Source organism: Aethalodelphis obliquidens, unplaced genomic scaffold (assembly GCF_003676395.1).
Source record: "Aethalodelphis obliquidens isolate GAN/ISIS:26980383/991018 unplaced genomic scaffold, ASM367639v1 scaffold4, whole genome shotgun sequence".
NCBI classification, from domain to species: domain Eukaryota; kingdom Metazoa; phylum Chordata; class Mammalia; order Artiodactyla; family Delphinidae; genus Aethalodelphis; species Aethalodelphis obliquidens.
Window position 1 is genome coordinate 5,621,301 of NW_020837948.1, and position 17,536 is coordinate 5,638,836.

The following is a 17,536-nucleotide window of genomic DNA, read 5'->3' on the forward strand; positions in this document are numbered from 1 at the left end:
CCTTTCCAATATTCCATTTCTATTACTGCAGTTTGTGATTTAAAAGCATTTTTTTGGCATCCATAGCCCATTGACTACTCATACAGCTCCTCTTGCTAAGAAAAATTTCTACCACCTTTTAAAAAATTAATTAATTAATTATTTACTTATTGACTGGTTGATTGATTGATTGCTGCGCCGGGTCTTAGTTGTGGCATGCCGGCTCTTAGTTGCAGCATGCATGCGGGATCTTGTTCCCCAACCAGGGATCGAACCTGGGCACCATGCATTGGAAGCATGGAGTCTTACCCACTGGACCACCAGGGAAGCCCCTCTACCACCTTTTAACATGTTTTTCTTTAGGCTTTTTTTTGTGTGTGTGTAGCCTTTAGGCTTTTATCACTATAATTTTGTATTGAACAAAACTGCACACATGAAGAATATTAAATCTAAGCTAGACAAATGCTTTGGGCCTTAGTTTTTACATCTGGAGAATGTAAACAACCTGTGCTATCTAGATCATGAGGTAGTGAAAAGCATGAATTAAAGCAATTTATTTGGAAGTACAATGAAAACTATAAAATATGAAAGCTTAAGTTTCTATTAGGACTCCACTTCTAATTTTACCAATGATGGTTTTAGATGGCTTAGGAAAGCCTGCACAAATACCTCCTGAACAAGTTTAATGAAGAATCCAAAACATAAATATCTACTTCAATTCCCTATGTCCTCAATCCACTGTATCACCACACAACAGAAATGTGTGTGAGAATTTCAGAAACCATACAAATATTTCATGCTCATGGCAGTTACAAGGTTTACTTTATAGTTCAAAACACTAAGAAATTTAATAAATACCTGTGGTTCAAAACCCATGTCAAACATTCTGTCTGCTTCATCTAAAACAACATAAGTCACTCTTCGAAGATTTGTAACCCGACCTAACATGAGGAAAAAAAATAAAGACAAAAAGAAAACTAAAAATCAGTCACGATTCATTTTATGACTACCAAAATCTTTAAAAAACTGTAAAGGGAACTAAAATGCCTGACTTAACCAGAGGGGTGAGTTAGGTATCTTTAAACAGTGAAAAGAAATTTTGGTTTACAATATCTTATCTACTGGCAAATACTTTCTGACAATGGGTATATGAGGCCCTTTATTTTGTCAAACTCGTCTCTTGCATACCATCATAGGGCCTGAAGAACCTGTAAAATTCAGAAAACAGCCCTCTCCAAAACACATCATAAAACTAAGACTGAGATGGAGCATCGAGCCACATCAGCCATTATCTGACAGCATCACCTAGGAAAAAACATATTAGAGATTACAGCGTATGTGTGGAAAGCAAGTTCCAGTGCTAACTACTTCAGACGCAGAAAATCTCTCTTTACAATACTTTATGTAGTACATAACCTACTTATATACAGTTAGAAGCTTCTAACGGGCATGTCAAAACATAAATAAGAAGCTATTCAATATCACTAGGTAACTAACATATTACACAAAAATTTTAAAAATCAATGTATTACATAGATACATTTTTCTATACAAAGATACAAATCCTATTTTACACAGTGCTCCCACTGGTTTAAATAAATGCAACTGGCTTCTTAGCCAGAAAAAACTAAATATATAGACAGGAAACCCTTTCTAAAGGATTAACACAAGCATTTCTATCAATTGTTGATTCAATCACCTGGCAAAAACATGTATAAAACAGTTATTAAATATAAACCAAAAGGACAGATAAAGGGAAAAGATAAAATTAATCAAGATGAATTTCAGGAGGAGACAATCAATGCAGCATTGAGAAAAAACAAGGAATTATTTCATTAGCATTCAACCCAAAACTTTTCATATGCTATACAAGCACAATGACTTATCAATACCAATGTCACTTTACCAACTTCATGTAGAATTAGAATTAAGAGTACACAGAAATCCAAGCAAAATGCTATTAGAAACATGCATTACTCAAAGTTTTAAATACTCTATGATATATATATACTGAATACTACAATGGAAACGTTTGAAAGCATTTTCTTCAAAAAACAGAAATGTGCCAAAATAAATGCTTTCTAATATTTAAGTATTCCATACTAACATGTGCAGCCCCAATTAGTTTTGCAAGATTGGGAACAGCATTAAATTACCTACCTTTGATGGTTTAAGTCTCGGAAGCCCAGTTCTATAAATCTTGAAGGGCCTTTCTCCACAGAAGTTAAATAATGTCAACAGTTTAGTAACAGTTTTGATAGGGAATAATTTAACAAAGCACAATATTTGAGCTAAAAACATGCAAATTTACAAAAGATAAATTTTCTTGAAGCTGCAAGATCTTAACTTATCTAGTATCATAAGAAAGTACTAGCTCCTATGGAGAAAATGTCTAAATTGTACAATTAAAAAGAAATAGTCCCCCACCCTTTTAGAAGCAAAGCTAGGCCAAAATTGAATTAAGAATCCATGTTAAGTGCTAAAAAAAAAAAAAAAAAAATCAGATGGAGTAGTTGTGAAAAAAAATTTTTTTAATTAAATTGCAAAAATATTATGAATACTTGCAACAAAAGCTTGTTACAATACAAATTTCAAGATATTACAGCTTCAAGAAGAAATGTAGAAACCTTTGGTGGTTTCTTGTTTCTGCTTTAACAAAAATGTACAGAATTCAAAAAGGAGAAAAGAGAACAAAAAAACGAACAACAACAACAAAAAAACCCCAACACCCCTGACTTACCACTGTTAGCTGCTAACATGTCAATCATTCGACCAGGTGTGCAAACAATAATTTCAGCACCTCTTTTCAGCTCAGCAATCTAATAAGAAAAGATGAAATTTTATAGTGTATTTATCACTAATGCTTCTTTACAAACTTGAAAATACTGACTAAGGTCCTTGCAGAGCTCCATAACATAAGACAGCCAGGTCTGATTAGAAGACACCAAAGTCTCCTGCTTAATTCTTTGGAATGCTGGAGCACTAATAAAGGAATAGGAAGCAGCAGAAAGACCACATGATGCTGTAACTTTGAATGAAAACCACAGGTTTTTACCAATTTTAATTTGACACAACTCCTCAAAACCAAGAAAGGAATATGAGAGAGCAGTAAATAAAGAAATTTGATAGATCAATGTTTTTCAAATTGAGATTTGTTTCCATTAGTGAATCACAAAATCAGTAAGTCACAACCTGCATTTTAAAAATGAAATAGAATGGAAAACACTAGACTTTGTTAGACATTATAAAACTTTGTTTGACTTCTATATAAATATGCATGCATGTACCACCTTATTTTGTAACTGTATTTACTACAGACTATGGCCAAAAAAACTGACACAGATAAACTTAGAAAACTAAGTTCAAGCGTTTAAAATAGCATTGGGATAACAAAAGCAAATATTCCCAAGATGTGTCTAAAATCTGAGAAGTCCTGGTGGTTTGGGGGTTAAATATGTTCAGAAAACGCCACTTAATTTATCCCATTTTTTTCTAGCATCACAATATACATTAGCTTATTAACAACTAAGAAGTCTTGCAGAAAAGAAAATTTTAACTTTGCATAGTCCAACATTTCCAAAACTTATTTGACCACAGAACCCAGTATTTTTCCTTCTTCTAGTTAAAGCAAAATATCTGATGACTAGCATTCTTTAGAAGACACATGGAGAAATGCCAATCTAAAGAGAGTGAATGAAGGTATGTTTAAATAATTCTCACTAAAATCATTTAAGAATGCAGATGAAACTCTGATATTAATACATCCCACTCAAAACCACCTTTTAAAGATGTCATTTAGATTAGAGAAAATAAATGTTCGTCCAGGAATCATAAGACCTAGATTCTAGGACAAAGTCTTACTAAGCTAAAGACTTTGGTCAACTTAACCTTTCTGAACATCTGTAAAATGGAAAAAATAATCTGCTTCCTTGAGCGGGGAAAGACAAGCACGGGAAAGCTAAGATATGAAAATGACTCAAAAATTCTAAAATATAACTTTAACATAATTCATTCTTACTATTATTTTCACACCTCATTTTAAAGATTTTAGAAGCAATCAATACAGAAAACACTAAAGCAAAAAATCACTTTTACATTATTAAGTCATTCAATTTTTAAAAAGACTGGAAAAACTGAATGTTCCTTTTATAACTACCTGCTCACTGATTCCTGTTCCTCCATAAACACAGACCACTCTAAGGCCCAAGGTCTTCGAAAACTTCTTACATTCTTTAGTAATTTGTAAAGCCAGTTCTCGAGTTGGAGTCATGATGACAGCTGAAAAGATAAATGTCAAAAGCCTAACCACCAAAATTCTTGAGAGGCTAAGCTTTATAGTGTTAAATTTAACCTCTGCAATCAAGTTCAGATCTTAGTCTAAATTTTGTTTTGTTTTATGCACCTTTGAAAATCCTATTTCGAAAGTTTTGTAATAGCAGAGATTGTGGTGAAGGATAATTTTAAGAAGGTTTTAAGAACATGCTATAGGAAGATAAATGAGAGTTAAATACTTTACTCAACCATCAGGAAAATACTTGGTTGAAAAGAATGCAAATCATTCTCAACTGCAAATCACAGAGCAAAGATAATCAAGTGACTCACTGTGCTGAAGAGCCATGCCGTGGCTTCCGGAAACAACCTTGGTCTGAGGGGCACAGACAGAGAAGAAATATACTGTGCCCTCTGTTGCCAAGAGAGGAGTTGAACAACTTTCCAAAACCCTACTCAAATTTGGAGAACAGATCTCTGCCAAATGAATCAAGAAAACTGAATCTAAAGACCTAATCCTGAATGAAATGTTGGCACTACAGCCTTTTAAGGCCGAAAAAAGAAAGAAGAGAAAAATACACTTCCCTACAATCTTCTATGTTGAGTTGATAGATCCACTGATACGGGCTAAGAACAAACCTCAACATAAATAAACAGATAGATGCACGAGGAGTCTACCTGCCGAGTCAGAGTTTAAAAACTGAGCTGTGCCAGGAGAGGCTGTTTTTGTACTTCTGAGATGTCACTCCAGAGCTCTGAAGATTCTCACTCCACCTGCTGGTAAGGGGAAATCAGCCCCAAAGTGCCAAATTTATAAAGGAAATGTACATAAAGACATCTTTATTGTTATAATTAACATTACAAAGCATCAGGTCTTTCTGATTAACGGACAACGAAGTTGTTAACTGAAAAAATAGTTTAATGAAAGGAATTGTACCTATTGGCCCCTCTCCTTCTTCTAATGACCTCTGATCCATGATGTGTCTAAACATAGGCAACAGAAAGGCAATGGTCTTTCCACTTCCTGTCTTGGCAATACCAATCAAATCTCGTCCAGACATTATAGCAGGAATCGCCTGGGTTTGGATTGGCGTAGGCTTTTCATAACCATGCCTTAAAAAGCAAACCAAAGGAAGACAAGGTAAGAACTGTGATCTCTGGGTCCCTCAAACTGTAAATAAAAGTTTTCCAAAATGTATATCCATACAATGAAAAGGAATGAAGTACTGAGACATTCTACATCATGCATGATGTAGAAATATTTGAAAATACTATGCTAATTGAAAGAAGCCAGTCACAAAAGACTATATTAGTATGATCTTATTTATATGAAATGTCCAGAATAGAAAAATCTATAAAAATAGTAGATAAGAGGTTGCCTAATGTGGAGGAGAAAGGAGAAAACTGACTACTAATGGATCCAGGCCTCTTTCGGGGATAATGAAAATATTCTAAAATTAGATTACAGTAATGACTGCACAACTCCATAAATATACTAAAAATCATCCAATTGTACACTTAAAGGGTAAATTTTATGGTATGTAAATTATATCTCAATAAAGCTGTTTAAGAAAAAATAATCAAGTTTTCCCATTAGAGTAAAAATGTAAACAGAGAAATTATTTGCGTAAACGGCTATTTTTAGTAGCAAGATATTGAAAAATGTGGACAACTACTGAACACTTACTTTTTGAGAGAATTTAAGATCTTCATAGAAATCCCACACTGAACCCAAGATTTAATTGGTTTGGGGCAACCTTTTCCCTTGACAATAATGCCCTCCATTTCCAACCGAAATACATTCACTTCTACAAAACAAAATCCAGATTAAAAACTCTTAAATATTGTTCTAATAGTGCCTTCTACTTTTCAGTGAGGCATGGTAAGATTAAAAATTTTCAATTCTTTTCTAGTGCTTTTCTAGTGCTTTTCTAGTGCTCCTTTCAATTCTTTTCTAGTGCTCCTGAAGATAATTCCATAGAAAAGCTACGTGACAAAGCACTGAACAGCTCAGAGAGACAACTAAAGCGATTACTGTTGCAACCAATTAGGAACAAAAGAAACACTCCAATTTCTACAATTTGGCTTTTATTTTGACTTAAATTGTACCAGCAATAAAAGAACAATGATTGACAAGTAATACAACCACTTGTTCTTTAAGCAAGGGTTGCCCAGATTATCCTTATTCTATCAATATCACACAGATTCACATTGGTTCCTAACTCTCAAATATCAGAAAAGGTTAACAATATTTTATTTGCTAACTTCACATGAAGAGTATTTTCGATGCTAAAAATCTCAACTACATGAGCCAAACTAATTTTTCCTCATTTTTTTTTAATGTTTCCAAAAACACACTAATTCCTCACTGCTCCAAATCTTTGCGGATGTTGTCCTTCCCTCTAGAATGACTTCTCGCCTTCTAGTTCCCTCTCATTTCTCCAGGTAAGCCAGGCAAATTCCTCCTACTCATGCATCAACTCACAGGCCTATCAACATTCCTCCCAGGCAAGGTGAAGTGTACTCCCTCTGTTCCCACAATAACCAATAAATGAATAAAAAAATTCTACCCTCTTGAGACATTTTTGCCAGTTCTGGAACTTCAACATAAAAGTTTTTTCTGAATTGTTCATATTCAATTTTTCCATGATCCACTGGTTCTAGAAGCTTTCTCTGCTTTGTCTGATAACCTGTAAGGGCAGTCTGAAGATCAACTTCTTCCTCCTCTGACGAATACTATAATTAAAAAAGAAAAATTAAGAGCTAAATCCATTACTACTTTCTCCTATGGGAAGAAATATTCCTAGTTTTAAAGATCCTCCTCTCCTAGAAAATATTCTTTGGCTTTTACTTTATTTTCTGAATTTTCCAACTTAGTTTATTTTTTCTTTGCCCTTATAGAAAGCTGTAATAACAATATAAAGCTAAAATAAAAAAATAATTTTAACACAGCTTTAATAAAGTTTTCCTATAGTTTTCTCTATATAAATCTTTACAATGAGTGCTAATAGGAAAAAAAAGTTTAATTTATTCTGTCACTTCATTTCTTCTCTCCCTATCCTATGCCTGGGATGAGCTGATGAGGGACAAGCGGGAATCAAAAAGTGGGCATACACTTGTGCAGCAACACGGATGAACCTAGAGAATATCATACTATGTGAATTTAGTCAGACAGAGAAAGACAAATATTATATGAGATCACTTATACGTGGAATCTAAAAAATAATACAAATGAATTTATTTGCAAAACAGAAACAGACGCAGAAAACAAACTTAGGGCTATCAAAGGGGAAAGGGGAAGGGGAGGGATAAATTAGGAGTATGGGATTAACAGACACAAACTGCTATACATAAAATAAACAACAAGGATTCACTGTATAGCACAGGGAACTATATGCAATATCATGTAACAACCGAAAATGGAAAAGAATCTAAAAAAAAAAATATATATATATATATATATATACACACACACGTGTGTATATATGTATATGTTTGTGTGTATGTGTATATATATGTATATATACCTATAGACAGATATATATATCTGAATCACTTTGCTGTATACCTGAAACTAACATTGTATTATAAATCAACTATACTTCAATTAAAAAAAAAAAAGTGGGCATACAGCAAGAGGTCAAAGATGTTAGAATGTTCTACCAATTTGAATATGCGGCTACAATACTGTTGAGAATAGCAAGAATTTCTCCTAAGAGTAACTGAAAAGCACACTTCCATCAATGCTTTCTTATAAATACTTCTAGGACAGTATCGCAAACAAAGTCAAAAATGAATGAAGGGGGCTTCCCTGGTGGCGCAGTGGTTGAGAGCCCATCTGCCAATGCAGGGGACACGGGTTCGAGCTCTGGTCCGGGAGGATCACACATGCTGCGGAGCAACTAAGCCCATGTGCCACAACTACTGAGCCTGTGCTCTAGAGCCTGCGTGCCACAACTCCTGAGGCCTGGGCGCCTAGAGCCCATGCTCTGCAGCAAGAGAAGCCACTGTAATGAGAGGCCCATGCACCGCAGCAGGGAGTAGCCCCCACTCACCACAACCAGAGAAGGCCCGCACACAGCAACGAAGACCCAACGCAGCCATAAATAAATAAATAAATAAAAATTAATGAATAATTACCTCCATGGCATCCTGGTCATTCTCCATTAGCTCACCTTTCTTCTTATCAGAATCTACGACTGCTTTTTTGGTTGTGACAACAGTGACAACTTTTGTGACTGTTGGCCCAGACTTCTAAAAAAAGAATATAAAACGTAAAGTTGAAACACAAATTATACACCAAATGAAACACAATGATAACTGTCACAATTTATAATTTGAATTAACTTAGTTGTTAGTGACAACCTAATGAAAAAACAAAAAGTGGTCTGCTTTCTCCTTACTGACTTGCTTGGATTTAAAAATGTAGGTACTTCCCTGGTGATCCAGTGGTTAAGAATCTGCCTTCCAATGCAGGGGATGTGGGTTTGATCCCTGGTCGGGGAACTAAGATCCCACATGCCGCAACTACTGAGCCCGCACGCCACAACTAGAGAAGCCCACAACGCCGCAACTAAAGAAGCCCACACGCCACAACGAAGATCCTGCATGCCGCAACTAAGACCCGATGCAACCAAATAAATATTTAATTTTTTTTAAATGTAATACAATTGCATTATATTTTGTAACACATTAATAATATAGGTAATGCAGTATATAATATATAATTTTATATAATATTATGTAATATAATTTATTTTAAAAATACTACTAAATGGTACTTTTCACTCATTCAACAAGCCAAATACTATTCTGGGACCTTAGGATAAATCAATAAACAAGACAGGTACGGTAAAGATCACTGCTCTTGGGACAGTTTTAGAAGAAGGAATAAACACAACAAAAAATTAATTTATATACTTTTTCAAAAGGTAATAAATGCTATTAAGAAAAAGAAAAACTAGAGTAAAGAGGATCAGGAGCATAAAAGATGGGAGTGCTGGAGAAGGACCTATTCAGGGCTTACTGAAGAGGACCTACTGAAGAGGACCTACTGAGAAGGCAACAAGTAAGAAAAAATACTAAACAAAGATGATGGCAGTTAACAGTGACTTCTAAAAGCACATTTGCAGTTAAAATTCACGAGTATCTCTGCTATTGAGAAAAGCATTGACACTTCTGAGATGGGGAAGGAAACAAAATCATTAACTTTATAAAGCCATGCACGTCAGCAGTAGGTCAATGCACCAATGAATTCAAGTTACCCAATTAGGAATGTAAATCTTTAAAAATAGGAGAAAATTCCATACCTTTTCATTTCCCCCACCACCTTTCACACTTCTCATATTAAACTTTTTTACTTCCTCTTTCACTTCTTCCATGTAAGCATCTAATGGATCTAACTCCTCACCCTCTATTTCATTTCCTTCCTTTTCAGCCTCTGCAGGATCATCTTCATCATCTAAAATATCAGAATACACTTTCTTTGAATTTGTGTTTCAAAAGGAAATTCTTCACAATGAGACCACACCCCCCCCAATTAAAGCCTTTTCTCTTACTACCCAAACACCTTCCTTACCAATTAACACAGGCACAACGCAGTTCAAATACTCACACTGGCAAGGTTTTAAATCCAGCAGGTATTAGTTTTGAATAATACTAATAAAAGAAATAAATTATAAATTATTAAACTGAAAAGAGGAAGAAAGACTAATATGTCTAAAAAATGGATCTCCAGTATTGTTTTACAACTACACTAGCAGAAGCAGAACTAAAAACTCTGTCTGCTAAAATGGTATGTTTATTTCTTGCAATTATCTTTCTTTAAATGACACAAAGAAAAAATAATAGCACATTCTTAATTAAAGACAATCTAATGTTTTTTACATAACTAAGATATCATCACCACTTAAAGGTATAATCCATTCATCTATTTAGTTCAACTTTCACAGAAAATGAAAAATTCACAGGAATTTTCACAGAAAATGGAGCAAAATTCCCTTTTCCTATAATATCTCACACTCTTCCACTTTACTAAAATCTTAAACATCAATATCAGATGTGGAGGGGAAATGTTTCTCTTATAATTTATGAAAAAATCAGAGGGACTTGAAAACATGCCCTTAACTTACCCTCATTACTAACATTGGAAGTAAAAAATTAAAGAGCTATCTACTGACTATGCCCATAAGCACCTAACTCTCCACTCTAAGGTAAAATCAGTGATCCTTACCAAACACTACTATACAATTTTAAAATTTAATGTAAACATTAAAGGGGCGTTTAAAAATCTCAAAATGAAACTAGTGATTCTACTTCTAGGTATATACCCAAAAGAACTGAAAGTTGGGACTCAATCAGATACTTGCACACCAATTCTCACAGAAGCATTATTCGCAATACCCAAAAGACGGAAACTTATATATGCAGCAACAGATGAATAGGTAAACAAAATGCAGTATATATGTACCATGTAATACTATCCAGCCTTAAAAAAGAAGGAAATTCTGAGACATGCTACAACATGGATGAAACTTGAAGACACTTTGCTAAGTGAAATAAGCCAGACACAAAAAGACAAATATTGTATGATTCCACTTATATGCGGTACCTAAAATAGGCAATTCACAGAATCAGAAAGTGGATTTGAAGTTACCAGAAATGGGGGGGAGGGGGACAGGATGGAGAATTATTGTTGAATGAGATACAGAGTTTTTGTTTAGTTCTGGAAATGGACAGTGGTGAAGGGTGCACAAATGTGCTTAATTGTCACTGAATTGTACACTTAAAAATGGTTAAAATAGTAAACATTATGTTTTTCCACAATAAAAATGGCCTATTACTCATAATTCTAGAATATTCTACATGAATTGTTATATAGTCTATTAGTCTAACAAATCAATATACCATCATCATCTTCTAAACTCCACTTTTTCCCTTGTTTCATCTCTTCAATTTCCTTTTTCAGTTCCCCTATGTTTTCCATGGCCTTTTTACGTTGTTCTTCCCGCCATTTCTCTACCCTTTCTTTTCGCTTTCTCATTTCTTCTTCTAGCTTATTCTGGTCAAAGTTCTTAGGGGAAAAAAAGAGAAATAGAGAGAGGGAAATAAGGATCAACAATTTTACTCCAAGTGACATTCCAGATAACTTCTCCAAAGTATAAAAAAAGGAAAAATAGATGTACACAAAACTCCTGAAAATAAATGTACACAAAACTCCTAAATTTAGACCAGATTTAGATCATACATCTTTTAAATATATTCAGGAATAAACTAGCAAAATGAAATCACAATAAAAAGCATCTTCAACTAAGAAAGCAGACACACTTCAAACACCATAAATTAATCTCATTTTAGTTACAAGCAATATGCACACATGAATTCAATTTCTCCCTCTAAGTGGAAACTAAATGAACTAGCAAGCAAAGTTCCCTAGTTATTAGTTATTCTCAACTTTAAATCCTCCAAACTCCTCCAAGACTGCCTCCATGAAAATCAATTTTCTATTACAAATTACTGAGTAAATGAAAGCTATTTATCAACATGATTAAGAAGTTTTGATCTTTTAGCCTTTAGGTCTAGGTTTCCTAGGAACAGCCATTCTAAACCCTGTATCAAGATTATTAATAATACTCTTAAAAGGAGAGAGCAAATCATTTGCACAGTCATAATCAGGGACTTAAAGATTAAGCATTATAGAAATCAAAATTTTAGACACGCTACCTTACAGGTAGTTATGGAAATACACATGTATAAAAGTCAAAGAAAATATTAATAAATGATAATGATGATGGCATTTTGGGCACCTAGGATTACAGAGAATTATTTCTGACTTTCCAAGTATTTTATAATATAGTTATATTATGTTTGTATTAACATAGTAAGTTTATTTCTTAAACAAACAAAAAGCTTTGATCCTGAATTTATATCCTTTATAATTCCATCCTCTCTGAAGATGAGCCCCAGAAAGCTTATGTGTTTTTCTCAAGATCACCCACTCATTCAAGACTAGTAGAAACTAGATCAGAAACCAGACTCCCAGACTTCTTGTGTTATACCTTTTCTTAGATACACTGCTCAGAAAGCAGGTCCCTTAAAAAAAAAACACTAAACAAATAGAACTCAAAAAAAAAAAAGAGGGCTTCCCTGGTGGCGCAGTGGTTGAGAGTCCGCCTGCCAATGCGGGGGACATGGGTTCGTGCCCCGGTCTGGGAAGATCCCACATGCCATGGAGTGGCTGGGCCTGTGAGCCATGGCCGCTGAGCCTGTGCATCTGGAGCCTGTGCTCCTCCATGGGAGAGGCCACAACAGTGAGAGGCCCGCGTACCACAAAAAAAAAAAAAAAAAAGAAAAAGAAAAAAAAGTGAAGCTATAATATATTCTAAAATGGGCAAAAGATATGACTAGGCATTCTAAGAAAAGTGCAAATAGTAAATAAACTTAAAATACCTTATTTAATTATTAGTTTACATTATGTTCATAGCACTTAAAAATATTTACTCATATTTAAAGATATGCAACTCAAAATAACAAGAAACCAACTACACTGGCAAAAATTAAATTTTGAAATATCCATGTTAGCAAGAATGTGAAGAAACAGACATTTTCATATGTCTAAAATCGTAAAACTTATACAACTTTTTTGGAGAGTAATTTGATACTATTCATCAAAATGTTAAATGTATACAGCCAGCCCTCTGTGTCTGTGAGTCCACATCCTCAGAATTCAACAAACTGTGGATCAAAAGTATTCAGGAAAAAAAATTCCAGAAAGTTCCAAATATCAAAACTTGAATTTGCCCCATGCTGGCAACTGTTCACATAGCATTTACATTATGTTTACAACTATTCACACAGCATTTACGCCATATTAGGTATCGTAAGTAATCTAGAGATGACAATGTATGCGGGGAGGATATGTGTAAGTTATACTACATCATTTTATATAAGGGACTTGAACATCTGAAGATTTTGGTATCTGCAAGGGTCCTATAACCAATGCCCCTAGGATACTAAGGGAAAGCTATATATATATATACCCACTGACAAAGTCATTTATTTTACTGATACCAATTTACCCTATACTATATTCACAAAACACATGTGTACAAGGATTAATATATCATTGTTTGTAACTACAGACTGGAGACAGCCTAAATATCCATCTACTTTTTTTCAACAAAACACTATGCAAGCATTACAAACAACAAGCTCTACCTCTGTATGCAGCTACAGAAAGATATCCAATATTTAACAAATGAAAACAGAAAGGCATTCTACTTCTTAAGTTAGATAGTTCGTATACTGCTATTTATTACTCTTAAGACCTTACATATTGAAAAAATAATTCATAATTTAAAAGTGACAAAAAGCAAGGCACAGAATAGTGCATATAGTATGATCACATTTTGCACATAAAATTAGATAATTTGTATAGATATGCAACTTTTTTCTGAAAAATTTTCTCATGGGACAACTATTATTTTACCTGTTTATTTTACAAATCTATTATCATCTACTTAAAAATAAAACACACAGCATTAAAAAACAAGAATTTGTCACTACAGGAACAAATTTGATATTATACGATTACTTATGTTAGTAAACATACACCGGCATCCTTTTCTTTTTCATCCTCTTTGTCATCTTTGTCTTTTTTCTTCTCTTTAGAACTTTCCCCACTATCTGTTTTCTCTTTGGACCTAGACCTACCAAAAAAGAGAGAGACAGAGAGGGACATCATCTATTTGTTTTTGGAAACATTAATTTTAGAATACTTAGACTTGTATTTTACTTTTTATGTAAGAAATAAACTTCCAAGAGTCAACTGAATTTTTATATACCATTAATAAACACTTTGGAAATAAAATGAAGAATTATTCCCATGAAACTAACTGCAAATATTATTAGATATCTGGAAATTGACCAAAGGAAAACTGGACACAGCATATAAAAATAATTACAAAATTTAAATAACAAAATTAAAATTTAACAAATGGAGAAATACACGAAGACATTAATAGTCTACAAGACAACTGATATATGTAATAATATTTAAAATCCCAACAGGCGGGGCTTCCCTGGTGGCGCAGTGGTTGAGAGTCCGCCTGCTGACGCAGCGGACACGGGTTCGTGCCCCGATCCAGGAAGATCCCACATGCCGCGCAGCAGCTGGGCCCGTGAGCCATGGCCGCTGAGCCTGCGTGTGCGGAGCCTGTGCTCCGCAACAGGAGAGGCCACAGCAGTGAGAGGCCTGCATACCGCAAAAAAAAAAAAAAATCCCAATAGGCTTGCATTTTGACCCTACTTAGGGCATCTAATAATGAATAAAATCCCTTAATTGTAATGTAATCAAATTAGTTGACCTTTTTCCCTCCTTTATGATTGGTGCTTTTTAAAGCATCTTAGAAATTTTTCCAACTTTGATGAAGATACTCTAGAGGTAAAGAAGATATTCTCTAGTACAAACTCCTAAAAAGTTTATAGCTTTGCCATCTAATTTGGTTTTTAATCTGTTTGGAAATGCTTTTTGCGCACAGAATGAGGTAGCCGGTCCTATTTTATTAAGGAGAGCAAATGTCCCTAACACCATTTATTGGAAAATCTTTTTCCTACTATTTACAATGTCACCACTGTCATTTATCAAATGACCTTATATGCGTGGATCTGATTCTGAGTTCTTTATATGGTTCCAGTGATCTACTTGTCTATCCTTACAATAAAGCAACACTCTTAATTTCTATAACTTTATGACAACTCTTGATACCTGGTAGTGCAAGCCCTCATAACTTGTTCTTCAAAAGTGTTTATGCCCTTTGCATTCCTAATTTTATAATCAGCTTATCAAATACTTTTCTATTCATGTCTGCTAAGAACTTTTAAACATCAATGTATGTTGAAGTTAATAAGATGCTTTTCCTGAATCTACTTAGATAACCAAGACTTTTCTCCTTGAATCTTATTAATGTAGAGGATCATACTGATTGATTTTCCAATGTTAAACCAACCTTCCATTCCTGGAATAAATCCAACTAGTTTATGATTGTATTATCTTTTTTATATATTGTTAAAAGCAGCATACTAATCCTTTATGTTTAGACTGAGTATAGCCTATAATCTTTTTTCACACTGCCCTTGTCAGGTTTTCCTCAATCATCTTATTAATTTTCTTCATTTTATGAATGTTTCTTCTTTCTTAAGTCTTTGTTCCTCAAAAGTATCATTACAGAGTAAAAAGACAAACCAGAGTAATATATCTGCCCCTCACATAAATGACAAAAAACAACTATCCAGAATATTTAAAAACAAAACCCCCCTATAAATCAAGTTTTAACGACAGAAACAACCCAATAGGAAAATAAGCAAAACATTTAAACATGTACTTTAGAAAAAAGGAAATCTGAATGACCAAGAAACATATGAAAAAGTGTTCAACTTCATTAGTAATCAAGGAAATGCAAATTAAAACCATAATGATATTGCTATTACATGTCTAACAAATAAACAAAAATCAAAAGGACTGACAATACCTAATACTGGCAAGGGTATGGAGGGATACAATTCTCATATACTGCTGGAAGTATAATTAGTACAAACTCCTTGGAAAGCATCTCGGATTACTTAGTTAAAATGAAGCTATGTTTATTCTATGACCATGTAACTTCACTCCTATATATATATACCTAAGGGAAACTCATACACATGTATACTAGGATATATATACAAAAATGTTCATAATAGCCCCAAAGTTAAAACAACCCAAACATCCATCTCAGTAGAATGGATAAATAAATAGTGGTATATTTATACCACAGAATAGTGTTCAGCAATAAGAATAAACTACTGTTATGAGCAACACAGATAACTCGATGTTGAGCAAAAGCGCAAAAGAAGACAAGACTCATTCATGTAAAGTTAAAAAACATATAAATCTAGACTATTCTTTTTCCAGTTATACACACAGGTGGTAAAACTATAAGGAAACAATTAGGACACAAATTACTAGCACAAAAGTCAGGAGTGGTTTTTTTTGTGTGTGTACGCGGGCCTCTCACTGCTGTGGCCTCTCCCGTTGCGGAGCACAGGCTCTGGATGCGCAGGCTCAGCGGCCATGGCTCACGGGCCCAGCCACTCCGCGGCATGTGGGATCTTCCCGGACCAGGGCACGAACCCATGTCCCCTGCATTGGCAGGCGGACTCTCAACCACTGTGCCATCAGGGAAGTCCCCAGGAGTGTTTTTATATAGGGAAGGAGGGAGCTGGGTTAGGGAAGGGACATGGAGGGCTTCCGGGGGTACAGAAAATGTTCTATTTCTTGACTTCGGTGGCAGTTACATGGATCTTGCTTTATAATTATTTAATAAGCTGCATGTTTATATTTCACTCATTTCTCTGAATTTATATTTTAAAATTTAAAATAATCCCAATGGGCATTATTACACTGACCTTGACAAAATAAAAGTAAAATTTATAAAGTAAAATAAATGACATGGAAAAAATCCTCATTAACTAATATGGAGAAAACAGAGCAAACAGAACAAATCCATACATCCCGTGACACCACTTTAGAAACAATAATGGCAAAGAACAAACCACTAACAAGAGAAACAAAAAGAGTAAATGTATTATGTCTAATAGACATAAATAATATCTCAAAATTGAATGGTACTGACATCTTAAGGAAACAGGTACGTTTAACTTACAAAAGCAAAGTTCACCCATTATGAATAGCAAATCAGCAATACACACCATGAGTAAAAAAGTTATTTGTCAATCAACATTGGAAATGCCAAGAAAATAATTTCAAAGGAAAAAACATAGTTCCCACAAAGATGTATATAAAATGCATTTCTGACCATTAATAGCAGATATTAAATAAAAGAACAATGCATTATGAGTGTTAAAACTAATAGAATCTAGCATTTTCTAAAAGCATTACAAGCTTTATAACCTATTGAAATAATTCAGCTAACAGCTCACAGCAGCAGCCAAATTCAGTATTTATAAAGATTTTTTTAAAAAACTGTAGGGAAGAGAGACAGTTCCCAACCTACCTATTCTCAGCTTTCTTGCTTTTATTGCCAGGACTGGAGGATCGGGATCTCCGGCCCCGGCTTCTACTCCTCGAACGTCTCCTGTCTCGACTTCGAGATCTTCTTCGCTCTCGACTTCGATCTCTCTCTCTACTTCTGGAACGCCTGAAAGGGGACACTTCATTTATTCTATGACCAAGTGGAACGTCTACTTCAGACCATGGTTCTGCCTCATGCTGAAAGAAGCTTCTTAATTA

At 34.4% G+C, this 17,536-nt stretch overlaps 1 protein-coding gene across 3 annotated transcripts in view; it reads right to left on the reverse strand.

The window, feature by feature from the left end:
• The window catches only part of DDX46 (DEAD-box helicase 46), a 61,003-nt gene that overhangs the window by 39,660 nt on the left and 3,807 nt on the right, over window positions 1–17,536 (reverse strand). For 2 of the 3 annotated variants that reach the window (XM_027097209.1, XM_027097204.1), the window contains exons 3-13: window positions 17,301–17,444; window positions 13,859–13,955; window positions 11,155–11,320; window positions 9,558–9,709; window positions 8,389–8,502; window positions 6,819–6,984; window positions 5,936–6,056; window positions 5,186–5,361; window positions 4,136–4,257; window positions 2,720–2,798; window positions 838–920 (exon numbers count right to left, since the gene is read on the reverse strand). In XM_027097209.1, the coding sequence (XP_026953010.1) occupies window positions 838–920; window positions 2,720–2,798; window positions 4,136–4,257; window positions 5,186–5,361; window positions 5,936–6,056; window positions 6,819–6,984; window positions 8,389–8,502; window positions 9,558–9,709; window positions 11,155–11,320; window positions 13,859–13,955; window positions 17,301–17,444 (1,420 nt within the window). The remainder of the gene's footprint in view (window positions 1–837; window positions 921–2,719; window positions 2,799–4,135; window positions 4,258–5,185; window positions 5,362–5,935; window positions 6,057–6,818; window positions 6,985–8,388; window positions 8,503–9,557; window positions 9,710–11,154; window positions 11,321–13,858; window positions 13,956–17,300; window positions 17,445–17,536) is intronic. The other variant, XM_027097214.1, reaches the window with a different exon arrangement.